The following is a 14,420-nucleotide window of genomic DNA, read 5'->3' as shown; positions in this document are numbered from 1 at the left end:
CTCCCAGGTTGCAACTTGGAGCTCTAATACCACTTATTAGGAGATCGCGCAGCGAAAAACATACATTCGAGATGAATAATATAAAAATAAAATCACACCGCACAAAAAGACACGATATTTACGTAGTTCGACATAACCTACCTACATCCACGGATGAGAGAAATCCACTATAGTTTTATGAATACGATAGACAAGAGTACACAACACCATAAACTCGGTACATAAAACAGAGCGGAAACAAACCTAGTTTTTAACCACGCTCAACCCAGTACCTAGAGTGAAAATGATCCCAGTTTCTAAGACACGCTCCCCATGGAGTTTATAACCCTTACATCAAATACCTTGTATTCTCACATTCTCTCATAATCTTGAATCGGTTTTCACCCCCATATTTATAGGTAGTATATGAGATATTTTATTCCAAATAAGATTCATATTTCAATTCCTAATTAGACTCTCATAATTCAATTCCTATTTAAAATTGTATTCTTTACTAAAGAGTTTTCTTAAAGATATATAATTTTATATGAAAACAAGTAAGAAAACGAACCATAATATCCAAACAAAAAATAGGTGGAACAATAAGCGTCAAATTTGTTGGAGCCCTGGAAAATGGTGTCAATAGACAGAATATTATAAGCGGTATAATAGTGTATCAAATGAAGGAGCTCATGACTTAATTCAAAATAGAATATAACAAATCTTGAAATAGTACAAACTTCCAATGTCCACACATCACATATTTCCAACAAGCTGCCAAAAACTTGAGTCGTTCACCGGGACAGATCCAGATTCCACAGGATCCACAAGAATATATATATATATATATATATATATATATATTACTTCACACAATTGTTAGATTGAATAGTTGCACAAATATTTATTGTAATAAATTGAATAGATATTGTTAATTTCGAGAGGTGAGATCTATACCGTGAACCATAAATTGAGATAGGTTTTCATTCGATAAGATGACTGATAATGAGATATACTAAAATATGATATGCCTTATTTAACGAGATATATTAGAAAACCACGTGAAGAAAAAGAATAGTGAAAGAGTAGATCAGGAGGCCTTGAATTAGAACAAGCAGCAGAAACGATCTCTACCTATTAAGAAAACTAGGAGAATTTTTAATATAATTAAATAAAAACAAGAAAACGAACTCTTCATCCAATGAACCTTATATCTTCTTGAGATTTATCACACGACACCCGCCATATCACGAGGTCTCAAACCTACTGAGAGAACAATTATAAAGCACGAGCCTAACCAGGTTTGGTTTTTTAATTGGGTCAAAGCTCGTTATGATACCAATTATAATAACTTGAACTCAAATAAGTACCAATTATATAATAACTTGCTCAACTAACGTTTATTTGCTTTAAATTTCACAGTAGCAGCCTTCATTGAGTTTACTTACCAATTGATAAAAAAAAGTAATAATTCTCTGCCCATGTGAGAGAAAAGGATGGGGATCCTTCAGTAAACTCTTGGATGTGAGTTGGCAATGCATGAGATATGTATATAAAGACTTAAAACATCACGTGAAGAAAAGGACTATTGAAAGAGAGAGGCGTTTGAATAGGAATTACCAGCAGAAAGGATCTACGGTTAGGCGCCATGTGCTGCCTGCACATTGGAAACATTGTCAATTCAAAGATGGAGGACTTACAGTTGGTCATGCGCCCGCATACAGACACCTAAATGTCAGCGAAAGCTCCTTTCAGGTTCCATTTTTTGTTATCGACTTTCCACCCTCTCTGCAACCACATTTTCATAAACAATTTCTAATGGCAGCAAAATGTCAAGAGTCTTGGTGATTTATTATTATTATTTTCAATATCAGATCCTGAGCTTACTTAAACCTCACACTGCAAATCTTCCAGTTCCAGATATATTGCAATGCAAATATCATATAATACATGATTTTCTGGATTCGCCTCTTAATATATTAATAAAATGAGACTGAATATGAATCAATAATGGGGGCATCACCAGAAACATCATCACGGTAAGTATTAAGTAAAATTGTTTCTGGAGATCTAAATATCAAATCTGGATTGACAAAAGAGTATTGTTAAGGTAGTTGAAGCGGCCTCCATTGATATTTATGTTAAGTAAGACTACTGAAAGTTTGATTGTTAAGTGAAGCCGGAAGCAGGTGAGCACGCATGCCAGTTAGTTGGTAACTGGCATGTACAGTAGTCGTAGAAGCTAAATTAATAAAGTCTACGAATTGAAATGTAGTTGGCCGTGAAAGACTCAATACGGAGGCTGAGAAATTATATATGCCAGAGCCAATTACCTTCCAGCTAACCGGCGGTTTCATGAATCAGAGTCTTAATTTTATGAGAGAGATGTCAAAAATAATTGAGAAAGTGTGTTTATATGAAGATCTGAAGCTGAACATTAAGTACGATTAAAACCAAGGTCCGAGGACGATTGCATTCAAATTAAAAACAGGTAGAGCCTTAGGTGAGGGAGTCTGAGTTAAGTTATTAAGATGAAGACAAATATTTGTACTAGTTTTTCTGGACATGTACTTGTGGAAAGGGAAATATATATATGTATATATATATATTTATGACTAAAATCACTAATCTCTCTGGCTCTCCCCTCACCAACAAAAACTTACTCTTTCAATGCTATGCTACTGTTTTGGGATCCATGCATGGAGTTGAATAGGCAATAGCTTAGCCGCCGGCCAGTTACCATTTTCTGACATTTTCAACCAAGGCGCCTAAATTGCATTAAACATGAGATGAGTAGAATTTTTCTTGTCTTTGCTTTTTTATGAAAATCAACATAGAGGAATTGGTAACAAAGTCAAGTCAAGCACCCAGAGGCTTGTAGTTCTGGTAAGGTACAAATAATAATATGCATAAATTAATGAGACAAAGTAAAGTAGTTGAACAGACATTTAAAATAGATTATTGGGTTTTCTTGACTCGATATGAATTGTTCAAAGTTTCGTTATGAGTAAGAAAAAATATATTTAATTATAAGGAAAAGATATATTTAATTATAAGGAAAAGTCCATCAATTCTATATTTTGCCATTATTCCAATAGCATCTAAGTTTGGGGAATCAACCATGATAACATGAACCAAATATCAAAGTACATATAAATAGTTTAGAGATAAATATATATTATAAAAATAATTGCTGAACTTGTTGAACAATGAAAGACATAAGAACACAAAGGAAATAAAAAACAGGAAAATCCAAAGTATCAGATTTTTCAGATTTCAACCAATTGTTGCTGGTATGGCTTTTCAGATATTCCCAATAGATTTATTAATTGTATAATGACACAAGATAGGTACATAGGAGACGTTGAAAAATATTGTATAGCCAATAAAGTTGAAAGATAGAAATACAAATAACAATATTTGACCATGTAGATCTCACTCTCACAATGAAAATAGAATTGAATCCAGCATTCATTTAAAGAAGCTGATTGAAAAAATAATGGGAAAAAATATACATGGCGAAAGGTCATTTCTAAATGTTTTTCTTGGACACAAGTGAAATGCCAGTCCAGGCAGTTTCAATGACTCAAAATTACATACATGTTTAGAATTTTTTAAATTACAACAACAAAAGATCCCTCTGGATCCTCAAATGTACACAAATACTCATCTCTATAAGAACTATAGTCCAAGAACTCCCATCGTGTTTGAAAAAAGAGCCAAGTTTCCAGACAGCTATTTACCATGCAAGCCTAAGGGACTTACATTTAGAATCACGTCGCGAGATCTTCCCCAAGAACCGCTATTTCTGAGCTTCACAATGTGAAGATGGTCACAACACCAAGCAAAAAGAAAAAAAAAATCCTCTCTCAAAGCCCAACCCATTTTACCCATCGGAAAACCCTACCAACTCTGAAGGGCAACTCATAGTCCTTGGTAACAGCCGGTTCTCTCCTTGCGGCCTCAGCTTCAGACCATTCGTACACCCCACGTTCTTGCCGACTGCCAGGCACAGTGTTGTCCAGGATAACAGCAAAAAGGAAAGCAATCACCATATTCAACGACAATAATGTGTTTGTAACATAGTTCACCTGCAACAATTTGTGTAACTTGTTACATTGCACACAATAATATTAAAGTTGGCATTTACAAGTTAGAACTAGTTCTTTTGATATCCAATAAATATATGATTGAGAACAGGCCGAGTCAATAACATTTTTGAGGGGGCAGCAGTGGCAAAACCTGTGCACAGCTCCCCCATGTTAGAACATAAAACATAAGCACATCTATCCGTAGCAACTTACACTTGCAACTATTTTTTCTCAGACAGCTATGTCCTGAGCATCAAATATACTCGAGTTTCAAAATTTTCTACAGACAATTATCAAAATTGAAATCACTATCCCAATTGTGTTAGTGTATGACCCTGACCAAGAGGAAGGAGGTTCAAAGTCCCTAATCAAGATATATCTTTATATAGAGACATACTAATTTTAGGCTAAGTCCTATTAAACATAGTTAACTAAATCCAACATAAATCACATCAGGAAAAAAAATTAAATCTAAAAAAACCAACTTAAAAATATCCTACTTCAAATATTTCTTAAAAATATAAGCAAGACTGCTTGATTCTGCATCAAGAGACTCCAAAATTAAGTCAAATCATCATAGGTACCAGTCATTAAACATGCACGATAAACCGATATTGACTGAGTATATTTCCAATTACAAAAAGGTCAGAGAGAAGCATACCCCTCCATATTTGCTGCGGATAGGTCCATGAGAAGCAACAATATATGGCTGAAAGTAACTCGGGACAGATAAGTTGGTATTCGGAGAGATACCATATTGCTGGAAGTAGGATGGTATTGATAGCGAGAAAAATAAAGATAACCCAACTATGATAATATTGCGGGAGCTTCCAGCTTCGCTATAACGTAAATTAGACAATCCTAGTGCTGCAAGCATCCCCCACATGAAACAGAGGAGTGCAGCCACCATGACTTGAGGAATTGAAGCAATAAAACCTCCAACTTTACCTGCAAGCATTCAGAAATGTAATCAAGCACAAACCAGTATATGGAAGAGGCAGGTAAAAAAAAAAAAAATCCTTCAACAGTTTTACTGTTGTGAACTTTCCAAAGGAAAATTGCCATGAAAAGTCAGTATAAGACATTTCTATGCAGGTGGCCTGATAGAATCAACCCTCCATTGGGCATCTCACATGGTCTAGCCAACATATAAAATGTACACACAATTGAAAGAAATAGATGAAATTTTATGTTAGCACAGACAAATATAGGTGTAGACCGTGAACTCCTAGCAAATAGAACAAAATGTATAACTAAATAAACATTTATGGCTCAATGTTTTCCATTTGAGAAGCATTGTGTCACTGAAATTTTTTCCTTTATGTATTTTTTTTTTTAAACAGATACAATAGAAGATTCAAACATAAGATCTCATGCAACAGCACCAGTTTACAACCTCGAATGGAATATAGACTGTATTAGTTGCTTCTGTTGAGTCAAATATTAATGCTGGGTTCTTACCCAATAGCTTAAGTTTTTGGGTCAAACTGTTACTAAACATGATATTAGAGCTAAAGGTCTAACTTCATATAAAATATTTGAATTTTGTTCACCATAAACTTAATGGAGTTTGTTATCCATACACTTACAGGAGCTCGTTAAACTTAAGTATTAATGTTGGACTCTTAATGGCTTAAGCTTTTAGCAATGTTCTAAAAACCGAACTAGACCGCCCGGTCGGACCGGTTCGATCGGCAACCGGCGGCAAATCCAGTCCAGTATATATAAAAAACTGCCATTTTGATTTAAACCGGATTGGACCGTGGTTGGACCGTTGGAATAGTGCCAAATCGCGGTCCAATCGCAGCTAAACCCCGCCGGATTCCGGCATCTTTCGACGGAGAAAACACCCCCATTCGACGGATGACATCTCCACGACCAAAACCATCCATTTTCAGTCGCCGTCGTCCAGCCTACGTCGATTGCTATCCACCTAAAGTTCACGCGTGACGCGACGTCGGATTTCTTTCGTTGATTCCGGCGAGTTCCAACGACGATGGAACTCCCTAGCACCACGATCAGAGTCGCCAGCACCTACACATCAAAAGCCCCAAGATTCCAGCTTCGATTGGCCGTCGATCGTCGCTGCTGCCGCCACCACTCACCAGAATCTTCACGCAACAGGGGTGTTTTAGATAGATTTCAAACCTTAAGGGAGTATTATAGGGGTGTTTTTGATGAATTTCAAACCTTCAGGGACTAAAATGTAATTTTACAAATTACGGTCCAACCGACCGATCCAACCAGTCAAACTGGAAACTGGACCCTTGAAATGGTCATTGTCCGGTCCGGTTTTCAGAACATTGGCTTTTAGGACAAGTGACAACAACTTTAACTCAACTCATGAGAAAAAATTCTGCTTCCTGTTAGCCACTAGTTATTTCTATAACAGATAGACAAGCCACTTACAGTATTCAAAAACACTATTTATTTTTTTATTGCCAAGCTGAGAATTCTGCCCAGAGTCGGTGCAAAACAATGTACCAATCCTAACTTATGAACTGTTTTACAAATAATCAGCATTATGTGACAAAACATGGCACACAACCAGGGCTATGTGAATTGAAATAAACATAAACATAGAGTATAATAATACAAAATTTACAAGAATTTTGCCACATCAAATAGTTAAGCACCTCGCTTCTATCCCACACATAACATTTTTCTTTCCTGTTACAACTTTTGCTATGAGTTTTGCTGCTACATAATTTCCACTGATTTTCCTTGTAAACTATCATTCACATAAAAAGATCTTTTCAAAAAGTGAAGAAGCAAAGGTTATTCAGCTTATTTCAAAAAATAAATAGATAAATAAGAGGGCATATATCCTTCAGAGGTATGCAATACGAAAAAGGAAATCATATACAGGACCATTCTAGTGACATTTGATTCTTAACTCAAGCCCTTAAAAAAGAAACTCAATTAAGTTATGTAAAATCATGGTTATTTAACCTATGCCTACAAGAAATAGAATTTTTATTCTAAAACAAGACAGCGAAAGATTTCATGCTTCAGTTTTTATAGTCATCAATAAACTATGAAAATATGAGCTTGATTGAACTTACCTACAAGAGATAAGACTACCAGAACGTACGCACCAAACTCGACTGCTCTGCGGCTTCCCATTTTAGTCACAGCAATGGTGTGTACATTTTCGGTTAGAGTTGTGGACCCAGTTCCTGTACCCCAGAGACCAGCCAAGACACTAGAAAGGCCTTCAAGACCAATCCCTCGACCAAGAACACCTGGGGTTGGAGGTCTGGATGCCACCAAAAGCGATGATGCATGATATGAACCAACCTAGGAAGTTCAAAATCACAGGAAAATCAGGAACACAATAATCAAATAATTTTGCCTAACAGCGTCACCTACAAAAATCTAAGAAATAAAAAAAATTAAGCACAGTAATCATGAACCTAAATTCATTGTTTTCTGTGGTTCTAAGGTGACGGCACATGAATCTGTTGGACCAATCAAGACACCAGCCTCTTCCTAAGAGATTCCAAACCAGTTCGACCACTCCAAACATTCATAAAACTCCAAGAAAATTGCAAGACAAAGGAAATTTGGAAACATGCTGTATTAAAAACTCCAATCCTAAGATTCATTGTCCATCCATCTATTGATCACATTTTTTATTTATTAACTGATGTCAATAAACACAATCTCAAGGAAAACTTGTGTAAGCCAATGCTTCTCATGTAAGCATACATTAATATCTCATATAACCTCCGAATTGAAAGCACAATTAATTGAAAATACAACTACAGTGGGGAAGATAGATGGATGGACAATGAATCTTAGGATTGGAGCTTTTAATTTGCAAATTATATAGCCAATGCTACCCATGTAAGCATACATTAAAAACTCCAACCCTAAGATTCATTGTCCTGCAATTAAATTGAAAATACAACTACAGTTAAGTGAAGATAAAATAAGCATACATTAATATCTCATATAACCTCTTTGACGTTTCATTAAGGCAATCATACAAAGTTCAGAGTTTTCATTGTTCCTTTTTGCAGGTCACCAATGTTTAACTACCAGTATGAACCGTATAGGAATTAAACTTTTACACTAATGAAAATTTTAAACTTCCAAATAACAAACATAAAATAATTTGCATGTTATAAATAAAATGAATCACCCTCTGAATCTAACTTACAAAGAAATTAAGAATCCTAAAAGAGTTCAAACTGTAAGAAAATAACAAATCTTTGAGAGAAATGTCAACCATAATAGATCAAGAAAACTAACCGAATCAACTGATGCAATTATGGACACCACACACATAACAAGTGCCATTTTCCAGTTGAACACAGGAGTTCCCCACTGCAATGGATAAGGGAACCTAAACCATGGGGAAGATTTCAATGCATGAGAAGTATCAACTCGACAATGCTTCATCCGGGAAACGTACTTTCTGCAGTGGTCAGATACTATGTTTGATGCAGGAACATTTACATCACAGTCTTTGTAGTTATAAGCTCCTGCTTCGGTCAAAAGAAAAGCAGCGGCCCAAGTGATTGCCAGACCCAAGGGAACCTGGCAATACAATGAAGACAGCCACATTAGAGTCATGAGAAGAACCCTGTACACAATGACTATACTGTAATATATATTGGGAAAAGAACTATAATAAACAAATGATAAGATATATAATCGGAAACCATGACCTTACCGCATAAATTAGAAATATGCGATGACCAAGAACAGAAATCTTACGGAGGTACTGCATAAAGTATGAAAACAAGGTTTCAAATATTAGAACACAATCCAATATGAAGAATTATTACAGAATAAAATGTTTATAAGTAAAACAAATAGTCTTAACAGAGTAAAACAATAGAAACCATGTGAAAACTATAATTGGTAGACAGACATTGTACATACCAGAGAAAAAAGAATCACCAGCAATATTTGCACTACACCAATTTCAATGCAGGTACCAACAAGTGGGAAACCATAACTGTAAAAGGAAAGACCTACAGCAGCAATAGTTGGGGCAACAACCACTGGATTGATCAACCTGCAAAGAAAAGGAAGATGAAGTTGAGTTATTGATTTTGAGATAACATTTAATCCTCAGAAAACTTATAGCTGGAATTGTTATGAGAAAAAAATAAAAAAATAAAAGGTAATTTAAGGCCATACACTATAGCATAATAGAGAAATTAATGCTACAAATACAAATTTGATTGCAAATTCCTTTTTTTATTCCCATAACTTTGCAACATTAAAGCCACAGAAAAAATTATGACCATTTCAAAAATTATATTCTAAAAGGAGGAAATCAGAATCTTAAAGTAAATAGCAAGTTCTTATTTCAGGCTTCAGAAATACTACATCGCTTCAAATATAATCCTTTCATCTCAAAATTCGACTAGGCACACTAGAATGGAAAATCCTAAAAGGTTCAAAACATATCACCCATCACCTCCTGTAAAAAAAAGTAAAATAAAAAATAAACCAAAGGTTGGTCCCTGCAGCAAGACAACAGTGTAGCAAACCAAAGAGTTTACAACCCATATATTGACATCTCAAGGAAAATGGTTATGCAATCGATTCTTTATCTCTAGGCCAGAACTATATAATAGTCAAAATCAAAGCAATGCAGAGTTATCACCGTAAGAAAGTTTATCAAAAAGACCTCACCAATTCACAACCAAAAGACAAGGCAAACTTTCAGTTGAAGATATCAAACAGTATTTGACACCCTAAAATCAACAGTTAACTCCCTGTTCTATACTCGGTTAAGCTACCTGTTAAGAAAAATAATAATAATCCAACTTAACTGATTTATTTATACCCCATATGGAAATCCTTATATCACCCATGTAACCCATTGGTAAGGAGTTAGGACCATAAGATAATCTAGTCTTATACTAAATCAAAACCAATGTAGACCAAAGCAAACAACAGCACAGACCCATAAAGTCAGTCATGAAAAATACTGGTTTGGAACAATTACCTTATTGATATTGGAAAACCAAACAGATTTTCCTACTGTTGCTTCAGCTTGCACAAAAGAAAACTTTTGCAAGCACACATAAAATCAAGCATATGAGGAAATTTCTTGATACAAAAATCAGAATAACATTAATACAGAATGAGTCCATTTAAAAGGTCAAAACATAAGTTCATTAAATCAGCTTAATAAAATCAAAACAAATGCAAACTGCACCAATAATATGTATTTTAAACTTGAAGCAGTATAATTAACACAAAACCGAAAACAGAGCAAGTAACCAAGTTAACTAACTCAGAAGGCTAGGCTGCACAAGCTAACCAATTAAGGGCTCACTTGGGCTTATTGTAAAATCCCTTGGTTTCAACTAAGAGATCAAAGGTTACACATTCCCTGGGGGTCACCCATCTGGGATGTATCCCAATAATTTCCTAGTTCCAAGGTTGGAAGTTCTAAATACCCCCATTTTAGAATTTAGCAGAAATGTAGGTGACATCAAGTAGGAAAAAAAAAAAAAAAAACCAACTAATTAAAGCTTCATACTCAGAGCTGCTAACCTGGAAAGTCAACATAAAATATAAGTTTGTAACCATGAGGTAGATACACGGTTTGAACCTTATTTGACATATATGTCAGCATGTTTAACATAAAAGAAAAACCTAGAGGTTGAGATATTCAAGAATTACCATTTATGCATTATTTTACAGTTTATTAACCTTTTTCCTCAATCTGCAGAAATACTTTGTCCTTTGAATACCCTAGTAACATGTACAGGCGATAGAACATTAACCAAGTTACAACCCAAGCTAAAACCATATCCAGTACAACATATGAATGAAAACAGTCACCTAAATAACAGACCCAAAATGGATCAGTACAAGATTTCAAGAACTGAAAATGGGTTGCCACCTCGGCACATGGGCTATTGAGGAAGCATCCTTTGAGAAACTATTCTCCAACAAAAAATTCCTTCAGCATTCCACTCATACCCATAAACTAACAGTTATAGCTACTAGGGTATGACTGGTTATAGGAAATTATTAGTTTCAGTATTCAATCATCTCCAAAAGTTGTGAGCCTCATCAATGAATCTCATGTAATGTATGTTAGCTAATATATATAAATTTTACAATGTAAATGATGAATATGTACATTTCTCATTGCTAACAACCTAACCACCAAGAAGAAAATTCCTGTTTAAACAAAATAACTCTGAGTCCTTTATTAGTTCAATCAAACTTGTAACAGTTAGTCACTAACACTTGGTAATGGAATGAGAAGCAGGTAATGATAAGTAAAAGATTCTAAACATGAAAAGCAGTAAGATGCTAAAAGCATACCTTGAAAAAAAGGACATCAGTCCGCTGTATCCAAGTATAGCTTGAAAAGCTGAGGCTATGATAATAGCTCCCTGCAACTCCTTCATAATATGCTTGAAGTTCTGTCAAGTGATTTCTCACATGTTATGTTAACTGATTTCTCTTAACTGTCTTTTTAGATAGGAAAAAGAAATGCTTAAATTGTTTTAACTTCAAGAGTAGAATGTAATATAACATATAAAATTACTTCCTCACCAAAAGTGCTAAAATCTATAAATAAATATAAGGTGCTTTCATCAATAACTTTTGTCGAATTCAGTCAAAAATTCTTGTAGAGTACAATGACATTTTCATCTATTGAAGCATGAAAAACCAGCTATAAATTCCAATAATTGATTTTCCTATAATCCATACCCACACCTATTAAAATCCAACCCGCCCTCCACCTTAACCCTAATTCTAGCCCACTGATCTTCACATTGCTTTCAGTAAAATTGATTACTCCATGGCTACACATATAGAGGAGATACATAATTAACTTTGAGCAACCAAAGCGCTGCAGAGAGAGATACGGAAAAATGACAAATACAAATTAGTAATTTGTATATGATTTAATTGAACTACTTTATGAATTCATATTATCAATCAGTCCAGTATAGTAAGTAAATATGAATTATCTCATCAGGCAAATGCACAATACGTATCTCAATATAGAAGAAATGGTGAAGTATACGAAAGAGCAACACCAGCTAACTTGTATTATAATTATACGAAAAACATGAAAGTAGATGCATACATTGCCATTCAGTCCTTGAAACTCTGGTGAGTTGATTATTGCTAATGCTGGTGCCAGGAAAACAAATGATGGACCTTGTATCAAAGGCAACCTTGACCCAAAAGATGTATGCAAAAGTGTGGTCACTCCCGATACAAAGAGCACCGTTGATACAACCATTGAAGTATCCTCCTATATATACCCATAACAGTCAAACATTAAAATAATTCAAAACTAAACATACAAAGGCTACAGGATATATCAATTTCTTCGAAAACCAAAAAATAATAATAATAATAATTGTAAAGTAACTCACGTGTGTGCCACCCATTGCAGGAACCATGACGAGCGGAATAAGAATCAATGAACCCAAGATTGAAAGATAATGCTGAAACCCATATAGACCAATAGGAACTGTAACATTTTCCAAAAATACAAAACCCATTTCAATTCATTACTGAAATCAATAAAATAAACCTCAATATACATGACTATGGCCAATAAAAAATTAGAACATTTAGAACAATGATACTCATACAAACTAGCAATACAACTGATTGGCACTATCCATCGAATTCTTTCTTAAGTTTTACTCTTCCAATATATTTATGCCGTATCATTTTGTATAGAAAAGATTGTATATTAGTTTGTCACTGTAGTATCTCCCAAAAAATTAAACACAAAAAAGAGACAGTTCGATTGACCATTAAATCAATTAAAAAAGAAAACACTGGTCATTAATCCTCCCAATTATTACAAATAACTAACCAAAATCCTCCCACGTCATACAAATAAACAAAAATAACCCCATCTTAAATTAGTATCAATTAAAAAATTACATAATTAGCACCAATAAACAAGCACAACATTACCCACCTAAACAATCCAAGTTAATACAACTCATAAATCAAAGGGAAGAAACTAAACATTTTTCTAAAGCTAAAACTCTCACCAAGGCCAGGAGTGTCTCTAAGTTCATACTTCATATGCGTCTGTTGTCTAGGGGCAAAACCGTCATCATCCATACCATCAACCACCACCACGTCATCATTCCTCGGCGCTCTCCTCGGCTGCTGCTGATTCGTCTCCGTTTGCACCGCCGTAGCCGGAGCCGGAGCCACCCCGTTCCCGTTCCCGTTCCCATTCCCATTCACACTCAAGCCCTTGTCCGACTCCCTCCTCCTCTTAACCGTCTGATCCTTATTCGAAGGCGTCGCTTGCACCTTCTCACTGTCGCCATTAACAACCAGCTGTGCCGAAGCTGGCACCGGCGGCGGCCCCGGAGTGACCCGAGCCCGAGCTGCTTCGAGATCCGGTTGTGTTTCCGGCTCTTTCGGCTTGGGCGTCAAGGTGATTTGCCCGGAATAGCTGGCATTAGTCTCCCCGGAGAACTTGGGGCGGAAACCAGTGCGTTTAGCCCAAGAGGAAGGAGGAACAGGAGCAGAATCGGGTGCGGGCGGCCACGGACCGGGTTTGGGACGATTTTTGGGGTTGGAACTTGACATTGAAGACGATTGTTTGAATTAGTGAGTCATAATAATAAAAAGATTGAAACTTTTATAAATGGGAGGGTAGAATGTGCAGATCTGAGGCGTGTTTGTTCAGGGTTTTGAAGAAATTAAGAATTTGTGAGGGTTTTTTGAAAGAGTGAGTGAAAAGATAGTTTAGGGAAGTGAGTGAGTGAGTTGAGTGAAGTGAAGTGAGCGAGAGAGATGACAAAAGACGGACAACTAAGAGGATAGTGGAGGAGCTAAAACCGCGTTTTATTTTATCTCTGTTTTCCGAAATAACGGGATTATTGTTCCATTTAGACTTTTACGTCTGTTTGTCCTAAAGTTAAATAATTCTTGCGTTACAAGATTTGATACAGTAAAAATTTGTTTAAATTAAATTAAAAGAACTTTATAATATCTCAAGGGGGGTGAAATGTTGGGGCATAGCTTTCTGTGAAAGAAGTCAAATCAAGAAACTGATAGTGAGTGAGAGGTTAAATGCATGGGCCAATAGGACTAGATTAAGCCTCGCCCCATGGCTAAGATTTTGGCATTAAACACCAATATGTGAAAAAGCCACTTTGTATATCTTGAAAGTGACTTGAATATATTTCCTAAATCCTTTTTTATTTTGAATTTCATCATATCATCTTAATAACCGTTATACTTTCACCTAATAACATAAATAAGTGATTAAGACTTTATGAATCGGGATCTCAAACTTTGTATATATAATAATATTTCTCGTTTAGATATGAGTATATATTACCCAAATTGTGACATTACTTATATATT

At 35.4% G+C, this 14,420-nt stretch overlaps 1 protein-coding gene across 1 annotated transcript; it reads right to left on the bottom strand.

Annotated features, from left to right (window-relative positions):
• Positions 1-3,426: 3,426 nt before the first annotated feature.
• LOC116129036 (nucleobase-ascorbate transporter 12) lies at positions 3,427-13,912 on the bottom strand. The gene is made up of 10 exons (XM_031414778.1): positions 13,085-13,912; positions 12,449-12,546; positions 12,154-12,324; positions 11,379-11,479; positions 8,964-9,099; positions 8,752-8,802; positions 8,328-8,615; positions 7,136-7,370; positions 4,732-5,018; positions 3,427-4,070 (listed from the first exon to the last, which is right to left on the bottom strand). Exons 1-10 carry the CDS (start codon positions 13,635-13,637, stop codon positions 3,849-3,851), a joined length of 2,142 nt encoding a protein of 713 aa, XP_031270638.1. The 5' UTR covers positions 13,638-13,912; the 3' UTR covers positions 3,427-3,848.
• Positions 13,913-14,420: the final 508 nt, after the last annotated feature.

The sequence above is a fragment of the Pistacia vera genome, unplaced genomic scaffold (genome assembly GCF_008641045.1).
Source record: "Pistacia vera cultivar Batoury unplaced genomic scaffold, PisVer_v2 Contig206, whole genome shotgun sequence".
NCBI lineage: Eukaryota > Viridiplantae > Streptophyta > Magnoliopsida > Sapindales > Anacardiaceae > Pistacia > Pistacia vera.
Note: the sequence above shows the minus strand (reverse complement) of the source record. Positions and strands in the feature narration are given on the sequence as shown.

Coding starts and splice junctions, on each gene's coding strand:
- LOC116129036 (XM_031414778.1), bottom strand. CDS start 13,637: ATGTCAAGTTCCAACCCCAAAAATCGTCCCAAACCCGGTCCGTGGCCG. Junction 8,803..8,963: donor TGGTGATTCTTTTTTCTCTG/GTATGTACAATG, acceptor TACTTTATGCAG/TACCTCCGTAAGATTTCTGT. Junction 4,071..4,731: donor TCCGCAGCAAATATGGAGGG/GTATGCTTCTCT, acceptor AAATTGTTGCAG/GTGAACTATGTTACAAACAC.